Source organism: Protomyctophum parallelum, assembly GCF_964188405.1.
Source record: "Protomyctophum parallelum genome assembly, chromosome: 12".
NCBI lineage: Eukaryota > Metazoa > Chordata > Actinopteri > Myctophiformes > Myctophidae > Protomyctophum > Protomyctophum parallelum.
The window spans coordinates 42412035-42427414 of record NC_139712.1 but is presented as its reverse complement, the minus strand read 5'-3'; the positions used below and the strand labels follow the sequence as shown (position 1 = coordinate 42427414).

The 15380-nt window shown below is 45.4% G+C and overlaps 1 protein-coding gene across 16 annotated transcripts in view; it reads left to right on the top strand.

Moving 5' to 3' along the window:
• The window catches only part of kiaa1217 (KIAA1217 ortholog), a 151729-nt gene that overhangs the window by 79712 nt on the left and 56637 nt on the right, over nucleotides 1-15380 (top strand). For 13 of the 16 annotated variants that reach the window (XM_083778251.1, XM_083778249.1, XM_083778250.1 and 10 more), the window contains exon 2: nucleotides 3930-4219. In XM_083778251.1, the coding sequence (XP_083634377.1) occupies nucleotides 3930-4219 (290 nt within the window). Of the gene's footprint in view, nucleotides 1-1571; nucleotides 1710-3929; nucleotides 4220-8456; nucleotides 8690-15380 lie in introns of those variants that run through there. The other 3 variants (XM_083778241.1, XM_083778239.1, XM_083778252.1) reach the window with 2 other exon arrangements.

Genomic DNA, 15380 nt, shown 5'->3' with positions numbered 1-15380 from the left:
CAACCACTTTCAATTACATGGCCCGCAAAGTAACTAGGCCATTGATCTGCTCACGTTTTTCCTGCGAAGATATGTCAATTGCTGTCAATTTTCAGACCATAAAGCCCTCTTGTGCCTTTTCCATTGTTCTACTTACATCAGCAGCTGCTGATAAATGGACTTACGCAGGCGTGCGTGTGCATGCAGCCCCATGCACCCCACTGCCCCCCCCCCCCCCCCCCCCCCCACCACCACCACTATACCACCAACACACAAAAAATAACTAGCACACACAAGCATACAGACATGTATACGTTATACTGACATGTTTGCATAAGATATGAGACCAGAAGCAATGACAAACCATAGCAAACGCACGCACTTTTCACTTAACTTCCACGTGAAGCCAGTATGCGGTTTCTGCTGTCACATTCGAAATGACAAACAATGTCTGCTGGAAAGCATGCGTATTTTGTTGTTTCATGGACCAGCTGAATGCCACGTGCATTGCACATTTTGGACATGGATCAAAAGTAGGTTATGACACACATTTTCAGTGAATGCCGGCTGGAGTCTATGGGCCTCTCGACGGGGGGGGTTCTGCATGGCATTGAGGCTTTACACATGAGACAGCTAACACACACAGCACCATTACAAAGACCAGACTGTTTGCGTGTGCGTGCGTGCGTGTGTGTGGTGTACACTGCAAAATCCTGAGTGTCAGACCACTTAAGTGTAGCTTGTATGATCCGCTATTCTCACCAAATGTTCATCTATTTTTTGCATAGGGACACTAGGATTCAAGTGGTCAAGTAAGTAGCCTTGCAGAGCCATGAGGCCCATAGGGCAGGAGCCTATCTCCTGTTTCTGTAGCGTGAGGCAGCTTGATGTACAAGTACACCCCCTGGGGCATGACGCTAGTATGTCGCAGGGATTTACCCCTAATCCAACCCTTGATGCTGAGTGTCAAGCAGGGAGGCACTGGGTCCCATTTTTTGAGTCTTTGGTATCGAACCCCTACCTCCCAGTCTCAGGGCGGACACTCTAACCACAAGGCCACTGAGCTGGTATATTCAAGTGGTCAACTGTGTAAAAATGGAGTAGAGTTGACACTCAGGATTTTGCAGTGTATGTGTTAATGTTCTCAATGTCAGACTGCTTGACTGACACCTGTTGTGTCTGGGTGTGGGGGGGGGGGGGGGGGGGGGGGGGGGGGGGGGGGGGGGGGGGGGGGGGGGCTGGATTTAAGACGAGCAATAGCATGTGTCGAGTCTATACCTTCTTTTAATATGTTCTGTCTGTCTGTCTGTCTGTCTGTCTGTCTGTCTGTCTGTCTGTCTGTCTGTGTCTCTCTCTCTGCTTCATGAACACATCCTCCTCACTCACTCTGTCAGGAACATTCGCCAGTTCGCCTTAGGGGTGGGGTGGGGGTCTTGTTGATCTCTGTCCTGGAATGCAGTTGACTTTCTAAATCCCTAGCAGTCTACCCCTGGGGGCTGTGTGGGGCAGGGCATATCTCGAGCCCCCTTATTCCACGTCAAGCCACGTCTGGAATTTGAAAGCCAGCAGTAAGCGTGCGCGGCCTGGTTGCTGATTCTTCTATAGCCGCCGCCTCGCTCTCTGGTCTGCTCCAGTTCTCTGTAACGGCAGGTTCTGATCTCACGGCACAATGGAGGAAGCGGTTGGAGATGAAGGGAAAGACTGTTGTCCAGAATGTCCACTTGAGGAAGGTAATCAAGCAGCACCGGCCAAATGGATAGGAGATAATTTCCTTTGGACGTGTTTTTGCCTGTTCTGTGTGTGAAGCGACAGGGTAACATTTGCTGGCGGCAGAGAAACTGTTTGGCAGTTTAAAAATAGTGCTTGGAAGTACATGAGACGCACTGTGGCTCTGAACTTGAGTGTGGTATGAATGGGGGATGGGGAGGTGTGTTGTGACAAGGAGAGTATGTTGCATGGCCTACCACCATCTCCTGTGCTTGATACGTTCTCAGACACATTATTGCCAATTTGCTTAACTCATCCAGGCAAATTTGCACTTATGGTAACTGATTTCTTCCTATTTGCTCGTCTTAACAGCTGTCTTTCAGTTTGAGAGACATTACTGTGATAAGATTTGTACTCAAGAGGCATTAACATGTGTCACTGTTCCATGAAGTCCATGAAGAAATGTACACCTATGAACATTTCAAATAATAAATAAACATTTTTAATCTCTAGTTTAGTGCATGCTTTCAAAGAAGAAGAACAGGCGACGTAAAACCGCCTGCAATCTAAGGCCAATTAAAGTAACTTGAAATATCCTCTGTGGACTGTTTGACCTAGGGAGAAGAGATTTAATGTAGAGGACCTGAACTACCCTGTAAAGAGGTCCATTATTTTCCACCATTACCCTCTGAAAGCTACACATTATGGCTCCACCTGCCTGCTAGAAAACAAGGCAGCAGAGCAGCTTGCTTTATTGCTTTTCACACTTGAGCAGCTCACCCCACCTTTTCTCTCCCTCCTTCTATGCCCTTTGCCTCCATACTCGTCTCTTCTTTATGGGCTTTTAGTGTACACCTTCTCTTATCTTCTCTTCTCTTCTCTTCTCTTCTCTTCTCTTCTCTTCTCTTCTCTTCTCTTCTCTTCTCTTCTCTTCTCTTCTCTTCTCTTCTCTTCTCTTCTCTTCAGAACGCACACCTTTAGTCCCGTTGTGTACTTTCACTGCCAATGCCATTCCTAAAGTCACAGGCATTCAAGCCTGGTATTCAAATTGATTTCTTGTGTTATGGCTGCAGCATCCCTGCATGGGCACTGATTGATTAATGAACAGGATAGAGGTGTCCACCTGGAGGTTGGTGCCCAAGGCATTGATTTTAATTTGTCGCTTTCATTCAAATCAAATGTGACTAATTCTAAAAAAAAAAAAATGATAATGGCAGGATAACTGTCACCAGACGCGCGGTTACCCTCTCACCACATAGTCATGACGTTATGAACACGTGCATACAATCATCATGTCTTATTTCGGGAAGACTGGAATCCCCCCCTCCTTGAGAGTAGTGTCATTCCACGTTAGTGAAGTTAGTGCCACAGAAACCCATTGAAGACATCCCGCTTAGGAAACAACACTTTGTCCCCCAATGTGTCTAACTCAGCAGACTGCAGTTATTGGCAGTGTCTGCTCTGTTCGGATGTGTCACAAGACCTCGGCGGGTGTATAAACAGATGCTCTGGACAGCAGCATCTCTCCAGGAGAGACAGACAGATATTAACGATCAGCCCAGGCTGGATGAGACGAGGTGAGAGTTAAACAGCTGGTTTAGTTTAGCATTTCCATCAAAGATATAGTGTCAGACATTTAAACATCTCAGAAATATGCAGCAGCAGTGGGGCATACCACATGGGAACCACAAAAGGCCTTTGTCATCATGTCCCCAGCTTTACTCCTGGCCAGCCGGACAGTGTGATATGTGTCATTCCCCTGTTAGTCCACCGTTCCCAGCTCTCTCTCTCTCTCACTCTGTCAATATCGAGAGAAAAAAATGCTGTAAACATCATCTAAAAAACCATCATCAGTATGTCAGGCAGTTTTAACTGTGTATCACTAGTCTATCAAATGATGTAGTAGCACCTCTAGCATATCCTTTTTGAGTTTTATTTTCTTTCTGCTCCATAAAGAAGTGCATTAACCTTTAGCTAGCAATCACTATGTGGCTCAAGTTGCCCTCTGCATGAACTACTGTACGGTATATATAGACCAAGTTGACCAACAACACGTACTGTAGCCACACACACACACACATACACATATGCACGCACACGCATGCACGCACACACACACACACACACACACACACACTCACACTCACACTCACACTCACACTCACTCTGCGTTGATGGCAAAACAGCAGTACAGTGTATGTGTGTATTGACAGCCCCCCCCCCCCCCCCCTCTGTCCCCTCAGAGCAAAACAAAAGCAACCTGAAGGTGACCTCCCCCGAGGACGCTGAGCACCTTGGCCGCAGACAGGCCTCCCCCAATGGGACTCCCCCGTCCCGCGCTGCAGACCCCAGAGCCAGCCGCACCGTCCCGCGCAGGCACACGGTAGGGGGAGCCCGCAGCTCCCGGGACGTCCTGGCCATGCAGCCTCCGGAGATGGACAAGAAGAGGGAGGCCTTCCTGGAGCACCTGAAGCAGAAGTACCCTCACCACGCCTCGGCCATCATGGGCCACCAGGAGAGGCTACGAGAGCAGGTCAGTGGCTGGGGAGAACGCACGGTCAGCTGAGAACGCTGCGTTTTTGTTGTTGTTGCTGCTGCTGTTGTCGTTTCTTTGTTGTTGTTGCTGTTGGGTGGTGGTGCAGACATGGTCTTTTTTGTGTGTGTGTGTGTGTGTGTGTGTGTGTGTGTGTGTGTGTGTGTGTGTGTGTGTGTGTGTGTGCGTGTGCGTGTGCGTGTGCGTGTGCGTGTGCGTGTGCGTGTGCGTGCGTGTGCGCGCGCGCGTGCGTGCATGCTTCCGGCGCTATATTGCAAATCACTGGACAGATCAGCACCAGATTCCTTCCAGTAGCCAAGGCAATATATCAAGTCAACTTAGTACCTCCACACCTTTTTATCATAGGTTTCATTTTACTTGAAATTATGTAACTTTCATTGGGTTGAAACCTTGCCCAAATTTGGATAGGTAGGAACAGAATGGGACCTTATGGGTCTGTAACTCAGAGAGTGTGGTGTATCTTTTCAAATGGGGATTAGAGGACTAATATGTATTGTTTTGGGGGTCCTTGACATGAAAACATTTGAGAACCATAGACATGACTGGCTGGCCAGTGTCCACATGGTCCAAGATCCACATGCCATGTGGTTCTCTTACCCCTCTCCCAAACTCACCAGTGAACATAAAGATGGCTTTGCTTCTTATATGTCTTCACAGCTCATTTTGTATTATTTTCCATTCCAGGCCGAGGCGACAGTCCAATCGAGAAACCATTTCCTCTTCTTTTAGCCGTAGGATAAGAAAGGGACTGGGAGGGCCGCTCTATAAATCAGCCTGTCACATTCTCCTCCAGCCACACTGAGATTATCAGTTGCTGTTTTTCTACAGAAGTAGAAAACGCAGGAACCACAGATTCCACAGGTTCAGGGGTTTTCGTCGGCCTGCGCAGCAGTGAGTTGTGTTTGTGCTGATCACTATAATTGCACGTGCTTATTATGTTACTTACTTCAGGGAAACTTGGATGTGTCATACATACACTCGTCTCCGTATTGGAATGCACTGCAGTGTATCTATACTACACACACTATACTATAGTGTTGTCACAACAAAAGGCATGACTCGCTTATATGCTATTCTTTTGATCAGGCCAGTGGACAAGACAGAGCGAGAAGCGGGTCAGTTGAGTCAGGGCGACCTTTGTCTCACCTGTATGTTTACATTGGGTCAGAGGAGACAAAGGGGGCGGTCACTTGGATTTATAGCCAAAACAATAAGAGGTGAAGGTGATCTGGGCACTGTTATGAAACCTGTTCTAAATATTGGACCCTCGTCTGGTTCTGGTGTGTGACGACCCGGTTGATTATTTCCTTTGGTTCGGCGGCGGACAGACAGACAGGCGGGCCCGGGAGAAGATTAACATGACACGAGACTTGGTCACATTAAAACGTTCACAAAGTTTATTACCCATACAGAATCATATATAGCCCTGGATCTCCTGATGACGTGCCACTGAGACATAACAATAACATCAGCTAGCAGCAAATTGACCTTGCTCTATGAGCTGTCTCCAGTGGCTAACAAGACAGTCAGTCTATTACACACAGAATCATATACAATACATATCAAGTACATTGCATATTCACGTACAAGTACCTTGTATGAGTACACAGCATGTTGTATACTACAACAGGCACAACACTACTCGGTACTGAGCATTGCACAATAGAAGTATTTTCATCTGCTCTCGCAGGCTTATTTAGAAATTAGATTACAGTAAATCCTTAGTGTAAACAAATGCAAAGGTCAATTTGTTTACATCTGTACACTCTTGGAGTTACAGATGGATAAACACTGGAGGTTCTACGGTGTAGATTCTATTTTAAAATTAATGCAAACACTATGATTTCTGCGCAAACTTGCTAAGCTAAATAAAAATAAAATGTTTTCCATGGTATTCTTCTACATAATTATTGTTTGACTTTGCTGTATGCATATACATTTTACGCCAAATCAATGAATCAAATAGCCTATTGTGTGTGTGTGTGTGTGTGTGTGTGTGTGTGTGTGTGTGTGTGTGTGTGTGTGTGTGTGTGTGTGTGTGTTCATTAATCATTAAATCACATGGTTATGGTCATTCTTGGAAGAGTACACTTAGGGTGGGCTCTCATTTACAATGATGCCAAGATTACACCAGAGTACTGAGAGTAGAGAAACAAACGAGACGGAATACAACCCCAACAATGCAGAAATCAGTTTTTTGCGAATAAATGTTTGTGATCATCTTTGTAAAGTTTACAAAAGATATTGAAGACTGAGACACTGGTAAATTGTACCATGTATCTGGTACTATATTAAAATCACACCTGTGTGACGTGAGCGGTGCGAACTGTACCGTGTGGGGGTCGACGGGGGTCCCGCGACATCCAGACCCCCAGGAACGCCGCACCCAGGGGGGTGGCCTGGTTCCGGCGAGCCTTCCAGCATCCGAAACGGTTACCGTGTTGCAGCTTTCCATGCTCGGACATACATACGGACATACATACATAGGCTACACACATTGGTACGTAATGGAGCAAAAAAATTGTATACTATATTATATTACAAGAAATTCTTCTTTAGCTGCCCAAAAGCTGAAAAATAAATTTCCCCTGAAATACGTCTATTCTATGTCTATTCTATTTCAAGTTTTGACTTGTTGTATTTTGAGCAAAAACCAAAGTCATTCGAGTGCGTTGGATATAAACAGACAACCCAACCAGACTAACATGATGGAATTATAGATGTTCTTTTCAAAGGAGGACGTTGTAGATAAACAATTATCACCCACGACTATCACGTCTCTTGGACAGAGAATAATCACCACCATCTGTTTCTGTACAGTTTGTGATTTTATCCATCTATTCAACAGCAAGCACCTGTTCATCCGTCTATTTAGAAAGTGTGTGTGCGTCCCCGTCCCCACAACTGTTTACCGTACATACAAGTTATTAGTGCAGGGTGGCCTGGCAGCCGGCGAAAACTAGAGTTCTCAACAGGCCCGAAAATTAAGGCCCGGCCCTACCTGGGCCCTCATCAAACCCTGTACACTCAAGACACGCTCCATATATGGCCAGACCTCATCAAACCCTGTACACTCAAGACACTACCCCTGCTGCCACCCTTAGATCTCCATATATGGAACTGACCTGTTCTGACATTCCATATGTTGATCTGACCTCATCAAACCCTATAGGGGTACAGAATTCATTCCATATGTTGATCTGACGTCCTCACTCAGCAGTCTGCCGTCACCAAGGCAGATGCGTGCATGCAACCTCGAAACGGGTCTCCATCCTGATTGGCTAATATTGGCTTCCAAATTTTGCAAGAGTGCTCAGTTTCAAACAAAATGCTGCAAATCATGAACATGAACAAATGCCACTTGAATATTTTCACCTCAGCCTCATGGTGGCGCTATAACTGGCCGATTAGTGTTTTTACCTCTAACTGCAGGTATCTGTGTACAACTTTGTATGCACACTCCCTAGAGGCCAAGGAAAAACCTTTGCTTGGAATTTTTCACATCTGCTCTTTATAGCGCCACCATGAGGCCGACATATGTAAAACACATTTTCTAATATTACACACACACACACACACACACACACACACACACACACACACACACACACACACACACACACACACACACACACACACACACACACACACATTTATATTTATTTAATTTATATTACTCCTAAACATTTTGCCAAACATCACACACACTCCTATCCTCCTGGTGGAGACCTATATGCCCAGAAGGGCACTTTTTCTAGTTAGTGTATATTTTTAATTAAATGTCTTGATGAATTAAATACACAATGGAAACAAGCACTCAGGGCTTTTTTGTTATCCTATTACCACATTGTAAAATTGTACCACTGTGCTATTTCCAAAATGTTAATAAAGGTATTCAATCAATCAAAATCCATAAAAAATGTACTAGTCTGTAGTAGCCTATAACTCTTGAGTGTGTATATACAAAAGGGGTCCATTGTGGTTCCATTCGTACACTCTCAGAGTTATTGCATCCCCTTTAAATGTAAATGTTTGATAGTGTTCTAGTCTGAAATCGGAGTAAGGAGTCCCTTATGTGAAAAATATTGCTAGTCAGACAGGTAAGTTCAGCTCTTGCTGGGTGGAGTCTAGAGTTGCCATAGAGATGTGTGATGTCACCACTGGAGGGGCTCAGTTTACATGTAGGTGCCTGTTGGAGAGTGTGTGGTGTGTGTGAGCGTGTGTGTGATGTGATGTGTGTGTGTGTGAGAGGCGAGCTCTGTATGGAAATTCAAGTCGGAGCGCAGCTCTGCCTCCAAAAGTAGGCTATGGATCCGAGGATTGTTCCGAGACATCATGCCTTTCTCCTCATGAAATCCGCAAAGGAATACGTTTAATTTAAGGAAACTTTTCGCAAAAGGAAAGGGGAGGAGTGGAACATTAAGTCGACGCCTTTGCTCTGTTTAAAAGGTAGGCGATTACAAATCCGCCAAATGTAACTATAACTTCTTGTCCTATTCGTGCCATATTTATTTGAAGTCTCCGGCGTAGTTGTGTGTGTTGTACACATTCAAAAACACATGCATGCACTATAAATACACGTTTTGCATGTCGTTGTGCACCGCGGTAGTCATGTGTGGTCATTCCAGAAGTTTATAACGCGTGTGTAAAAGGCAGGCAGGCAGACATGAAGTCGCACAGTGGTGGTGCAGGCAGGCGGCTGTTCTCCGACTCCGTCTCCTGTTATCAGGTGCTCTCAGACGGATGCTGGGAAAGTTGCCGCTCGAGTTTCGTTATCCGAAAACCGAAGAAATGGCAGTATTGATGTTACATTTCATTTGTTGTCTGTAGATTGATTGAGTCGCTGTCTATACGATCAGTTCAGTTGACTATTATTAGGCTACTGTTATATTGCAGGGCAGGCAGTAAACTATCTGATAATCTCAATGGTATGCGCAGCCCAGCAACCAAAAAAACCAAAATTACAAAATGACAAATGAAAATGAATGACAGATTCTGTAGTATATTGGGCTATCCTGATCCTGTCAACTTATTCATACAACAAACATACATTACAGATTCAGGTGGTCAACTAATCAACCAGTTTTATAGGCTACAGTGGTTCCCAAAGTGGGGTCCGGGGACCCTCAGGGGTCCTTGAGGCAGTTCCAGGGGGTCCCCAGCTAAATGATGGACAAATGGAACCAAATGGACCCTTATATGGATCTGTAACTCTGAGAGTGTACAAATGGAACCAAATAACGGGTCCATTTTGTTCCATTTGTACACTCTCAGAGTTAAATTAACATTGATTTTACAATATAAATTGGGGGTCCCAGAGATGGAAAAGCCATTAAATGGGGGTCTAAGACTAATATGCATGTCAAACTGGGAGGGTCCTTGAAAAAATGGTTTGAGAATCACTGCTAGAGCCTTAAAAATCTGGAATATATTTTCAAATGGGGGTCGGTGGGCTAATTAGTGTCAATTTGGGAAAAGGTTTGGGGACCACTGGCTACTGTACAGAACAGACTACTGTAGTAGTGTGGAGAATCTTCATATCCTGTGCATCTTGAATCTGGGCGCATCTCCACTATCTGTACTCTAGCCTACCGTTGGGCACGTTTTCAAAAATAATGATGATAGTTAGTTACTCTGTATGGGGCGGGCACAAATATATTTTTGTTGTGTGATGTTGACGATGATCTAGTAGTTAGTAGTAGAAGTTTTTATATTAACTTGCCCAACAAAGCCACCACTTTGCCTCCCAATATGTGGGAGGCAAAGGGCCAGTTTATTGTCATCATAGACATGACTTTATAGTCATCATAGTAATGACAACATGTGTATTATGCAGCAGTAAATGATGCATTTGTATTTGCTTTGTTTTACTGTTGTTATATTGGCCAGTGTTGGACTTTTAGAAAGTTGCAAGGTCGATTTTGTTTCAAAATGAATGCTGGTTCAGAAACGTTTCTTTCTCAACTACCGGTACTACGTTTATAGGAAAAATACAGATGTATGTCTTTTTTTTACACAAAAATCCATTTGGCATTTCAGTGGAACCCACTTGCGGGGATGTGATTTGAGCGGTAGGCCTATGGACTCTGAAGATTACAATATTATGCAAACTAAAGACCAGCTTCTATTTTAGCAGACTGTTTTTGAACATGCATCTTAAATTAAATGAACACTCTGGATTTGACTGTGCACCCAGTGAGGCAGTGACCAATGACCATAGACCACAAGGAATGAATTTGACATAATCCAGTGCACGCACACACACACACACACACACACACACACACACACACACACACACACACACACACACCGTGAGAGTAGTTCAGTTCTTCCCTGCCAACATGAGTCAAAGAGTTTATTAACACATTTCTCACCAAACTTCCGGTGAGGTTCTTCTTGCCCGGAGGCAAACGTCAAATGACAACAAACAAAACAATGTGGTTTGGGGGGAAGGTGTGGCCGATAGTTACTGTCTTGATAAGCGTGTGAGTAAAAGGAGACAAGTCAGAGAGGGTCATGAGCCACTTGTTCTCACACACACACACAATAGAAGCAAGCGATAAACAAGAAGAGCAGCATCGGCGCAACAGTGTATGCCTCACGAGAGAAGCGGAAAGAAAAAACCCGCCCTCTCTGGAGGTTTGAGTTACAAAGGAGGGGATTTATCAAGGTCGAACGGAGGTTGGGAAGATGATATCTCCACCGTTGGCCTGTGAAAAGAGGATGACCCCACACTCCGCCCAATACACACACAAGTTGCACGCACGCGTGCATGCACGCACGTAAACATGCATGCATGCTTTCACACACTGACACACAAGAAATTACTTACACAATGCCTACCCGGCTACCCCCACAGTCTCTCTCTCTCTCTCTCTCTCTCTCTGTCTCTCTCTCTCTCTCGCCCTGTGATCCTTAAACCCGCAAACAAAGGCCAGTGGTTTAATTTCCTCTTCTCCTCATCCTGGCTCCTATAAAGACCTGGATCCCACCCAAGAGAGATGAGATAACTTACCCAGTGGCCCGGGCCGCTGCCCTCTCAGCCAAGACGGGCTTTGGTGAGCCCATAGTGAAGCGCTTGACCAGTCATATATACAAACACACACACACACATAGACAAAAATCTTGTGTTTGTGTCAGTATGTAGTGTGTGTGATGATCTGTGTCCCGGCGGGCCCCCGGCCCTGGTCTCTCCGCGGTAGAAGCGATGATTGCGAGAGACGCCATGTTAGGGACAGCTGTCTGCAGCTGTTGGCACCAGCCAGCCAATCAGGCAACTCGGTAGGCAGCCACCTGGCTGTGAATGGTCCCATGGGCTGCTATAAGTGAAGTGGCAGAGATTTGTAGCGAGTGGCGACGGGGCAACAGTTGCTAGATGAGCAACGTCAGGTAGAGCGACGGAGGCTCTCGGTGTGGTCGTGCTAAACAACTTTGGTAAAATGTTGAACTTATTCTGGGGTGATAATAAAGGCGTTTCTTTTTTTTTTATGGAACATCAGTTGTCCAATTTAATTTAGACTCCAGAGCAAGTAAATGAAAACGCAAGACCCATGTCCCCACAACCTGGGATTGTTCCTGTCGCCCCCATCATATTTTCATTATGAACATACAACAGGTAGACAAGCAGCACTCATACAATTCACGGTTACCCATCTGTCCTTCTAGGCAAAATATATGCTAGACTCTGTCTACATTCTCAAAGTGTCCCCCAGCCACAAAAACCTGAGTGCAGTTTTCAAGGTTGATTCTCAGGACTCCCAGGTCTACTCTGAAGTGGAAGAAATGTTCAATTTGTTCAACAATTTGTTAACATTGCCCCCCCGCCCCCTGAATAAAGGCGATTCTGATTCTGTTATAGGCATGTGCGATTATGGCAATATTACATTGTGAATGATTCAAATATCTCCACATTCTGAGATCATTGGTATTGTGCTGCAGTGCACATTCTGTCAGTTGATGTTTGGTACAGATTTATACTTCTTGTGTCGCTACACGTTTGTTAGCTTGTTGTAGTTCAGTTCTTGTTGCTCAGACAGGATTGTATTGTGAAAGTAGCACTGGAGTAACGCATTGTGTTACGCATTGTATTACTGATATTGTAACTTATTAATCCTGATCCCGGTGGATGTAGAATGATGCTAACCTCACCGTCATATTAGTTTTCACACCTCCCATTCCTGGCAGTGTGCATGTACTGTACAGTACGGTGTCAGCTCTCCCTCTGAGTGTCTTTTGAAACGTTGCAACTTTTGGCCGCTCAATCGCATACCTCTCTGTGGGCTCCAGGCTCTGCTGCTCCACTGTTATTCCTACGAAACAAGGTCAGCTAGATGCTGTTGGCGCATACAGCGAGGGCTGACTCCCAGCGAGAAATTTGAGAATGATCACTGAATGGAAAGAGAAGAAAGAAACAGGTTGGGTTGGACCGTGCTGCGTGCTTCTGTTTGAACTATCCGTGCACACACAGATCAAATATGTTTCTTCGTCTTCAACTGTTCCCTCATATGGTGTGTTTCTCCTCTACTTTAATGGAGTGATGGATAGGGTATGGTAAACATATGTTGAGTTGAAACAGACATGGCTTGCCAGGCCCACTGGCAGGCAGTCAAACACACAAAAAGCTTTTATAGCCAAGTGAGATATTTTCATAGAAACGCTTCTTTGTCACGGCCTTCATTGCACCTTGTGTCTGGAGTCACACAATTGAATCCTGTGTGGATCGAGCAGGTCTGCGCCGTCTCCACATCTGCCATCAATCAACGCCTCCCAACGGGCTGCCTGGGGGCCACAGATCGTCCCTCTTTAACTGCCCCTGCCACCCTTCCCTGAAGTGGTACTTTTGAGAGGCCGCCTCGACTCGACACAAAACGAGGGCTGCAGGGAGACAATTCCTGGGGTTAACGACAGGCATGCGTTGACCTGCCAGTCAACCACGCTTGTTTGTGGTGCTGGTGGTGGTGGGGGATGGGGCTGTGTTTGGGGTTGGGGGGCTGGGCGGGCATGCACCACACGAAGGGGACAAGCAAGGCACAAGAGTGGCGCCGCGGTTTGCGTCTAATCCCGAGGGTCACCGGGGGACAGAAGGGGGGTTAAGTCTTCATGACATACGGCTCTGATGGACCGTGACTCTGATCAGCCCTGATAACAAGCAGATAGACATAGAGAATCACACTGACCTGCACAATGCACAATTGCACATGTTATGATTCAGACTAGCTAATCAGGTCTGAGCTCCTTTCAGCGTACGGGTCTCCGACCTACATGACAAAGCTGCATATTAGGCCAGGCTTAATTCTGCAAGACATGCTTGAGTCATGCCCCCCCTTTTGTTTCAATCATCCCTATTGCTTTGCAATTGCTCTCTGACTAGACAGACAGACAGACAGACAGACAGAAAAACATCTCCTTGTTATGAGGCTCAGCAAAAGTTTGATGATTATCTTATCCCATTTGCTGATTCACCTGAAGGGAATGTAGGTGACGTGAAATCTGTTTTTCAAACATTAACCTGTTGCATTATTTTGCGTGCTGTTTGGACCATTGCGAGTGCACATCGGAAGCAGCCTGTGGCACTTCTCTAGTGGAGCATAGTTCAACATCTTACAGTAGGTCAGCCATACTTGCCAAACTGTGTAGGAGTTCAATGAGTTTTTGGAGGTATATCAGAGGGAAAAGAGTCAGACCACAGAGACTGTATTATTAAAAGGTCTTTGATTTTGCCTTTGACTTTGTGCAAAAGCAAATTTTTTGCCCTCAAATCTCAATCTCTAATATATACTGTACATTTCCCATCTAATATGTATTCTCCATTTTACCACAAGCACTTATGACAGACAGACCATTGTTATTGGTGGCTTTGATATCAAAACACTGGAATACTATTATACTGCAACAGAGGTTTGGGGACCATTTGTAGTGCACTCTCAGAGTTATGGTGGTTCTTGAAATGAAAGCATTTCTGGGACCCTGGCTGGCATTTCAATTGCATCGCAGACGTTTAAAGGTATATTCAGTGATTTCACTCAAAAAACCGTAGGTTTTGTTTTTGGCTGTGGGACCCAGCCTTTCGTCCAATCAGGATAGAGAGTCAAAAACGAAACCTAAGGTTTTTTGACCCCCAGGGGTTAACTTAACCTGACGCTGCCAGATCCAAGAAGCTTGCTACACAAATTTGTTTCACAGCTTATTGGGATCTGGGATCGCGGAAGCAAATTCGATGACGGGGCTGTCCTTTTTTTCAAGATACTTGGTAGATGATTGGATGGGACCGTCTGTCTATCACCGTGTGGGCGTGCAAACACAACCAATCATATTGACGTGTCTATATAGCTTCACGTCCGGTTTCGCACATATCCCGCCCTTAGCTCACGCTGATTGGTCCGGTACGGAACGGATTTTTGTCAGCTCAACTGCCTGAGAGATCCCAGGTGATTGCTGTGTTGGGAACATGGTTACCCAATACCGCCCTCATCTGGCAGCGTCAGGTTAGGGTTAACTGGGGACAGGGAGGAACTCCTTATATGGCCAGCACACTCTATAGTAGGGAGGATTATCACAACAAAACAAAACAATAAGTGATATTTTAATTAAGTGAAATCACTGAATATACCTTTAAGTCGACATACCAGCTCTGACAGTGTGATAAAAGTCATAAAACCGGTTCTGGAAATGGTTCCAAATGTGATATAACCCGGATCGTCAATGTTGGATCCGATTCCTCCGGTTCCGCATCCCAACCCTACGCCTCCCATTCCCTCCATCTGTGTACTGTACTTTCACCCGGCAAGTCATTGCATGCGGCGTGACATCTGGATCTCACCTTGGGCAAAAGGTATGCACCTGACTTCAAACGGAGAGGAGGTGGAGGCACATGATTTCAGCACTGTCATGGCAACATACTGTAGTTGGAGATAAGGAAAAGGGAATCAATTGAGACGGGTGGGTTAAAAATAAAACCAAAAAATAAAACAAAACAGGAGCCTGTCTGGCATAAAATCAGCAGAGTTACATCATCGACTTGCAGTGGCTCTCTACGCAACTCTCTATCTTTCACTCGGAGACAACGCAAGACACAAGTGACACCTGGAACACCTGGAAGCCTACAGTGTGTTGGAGGGCATAGATTCCAAACGTCAGC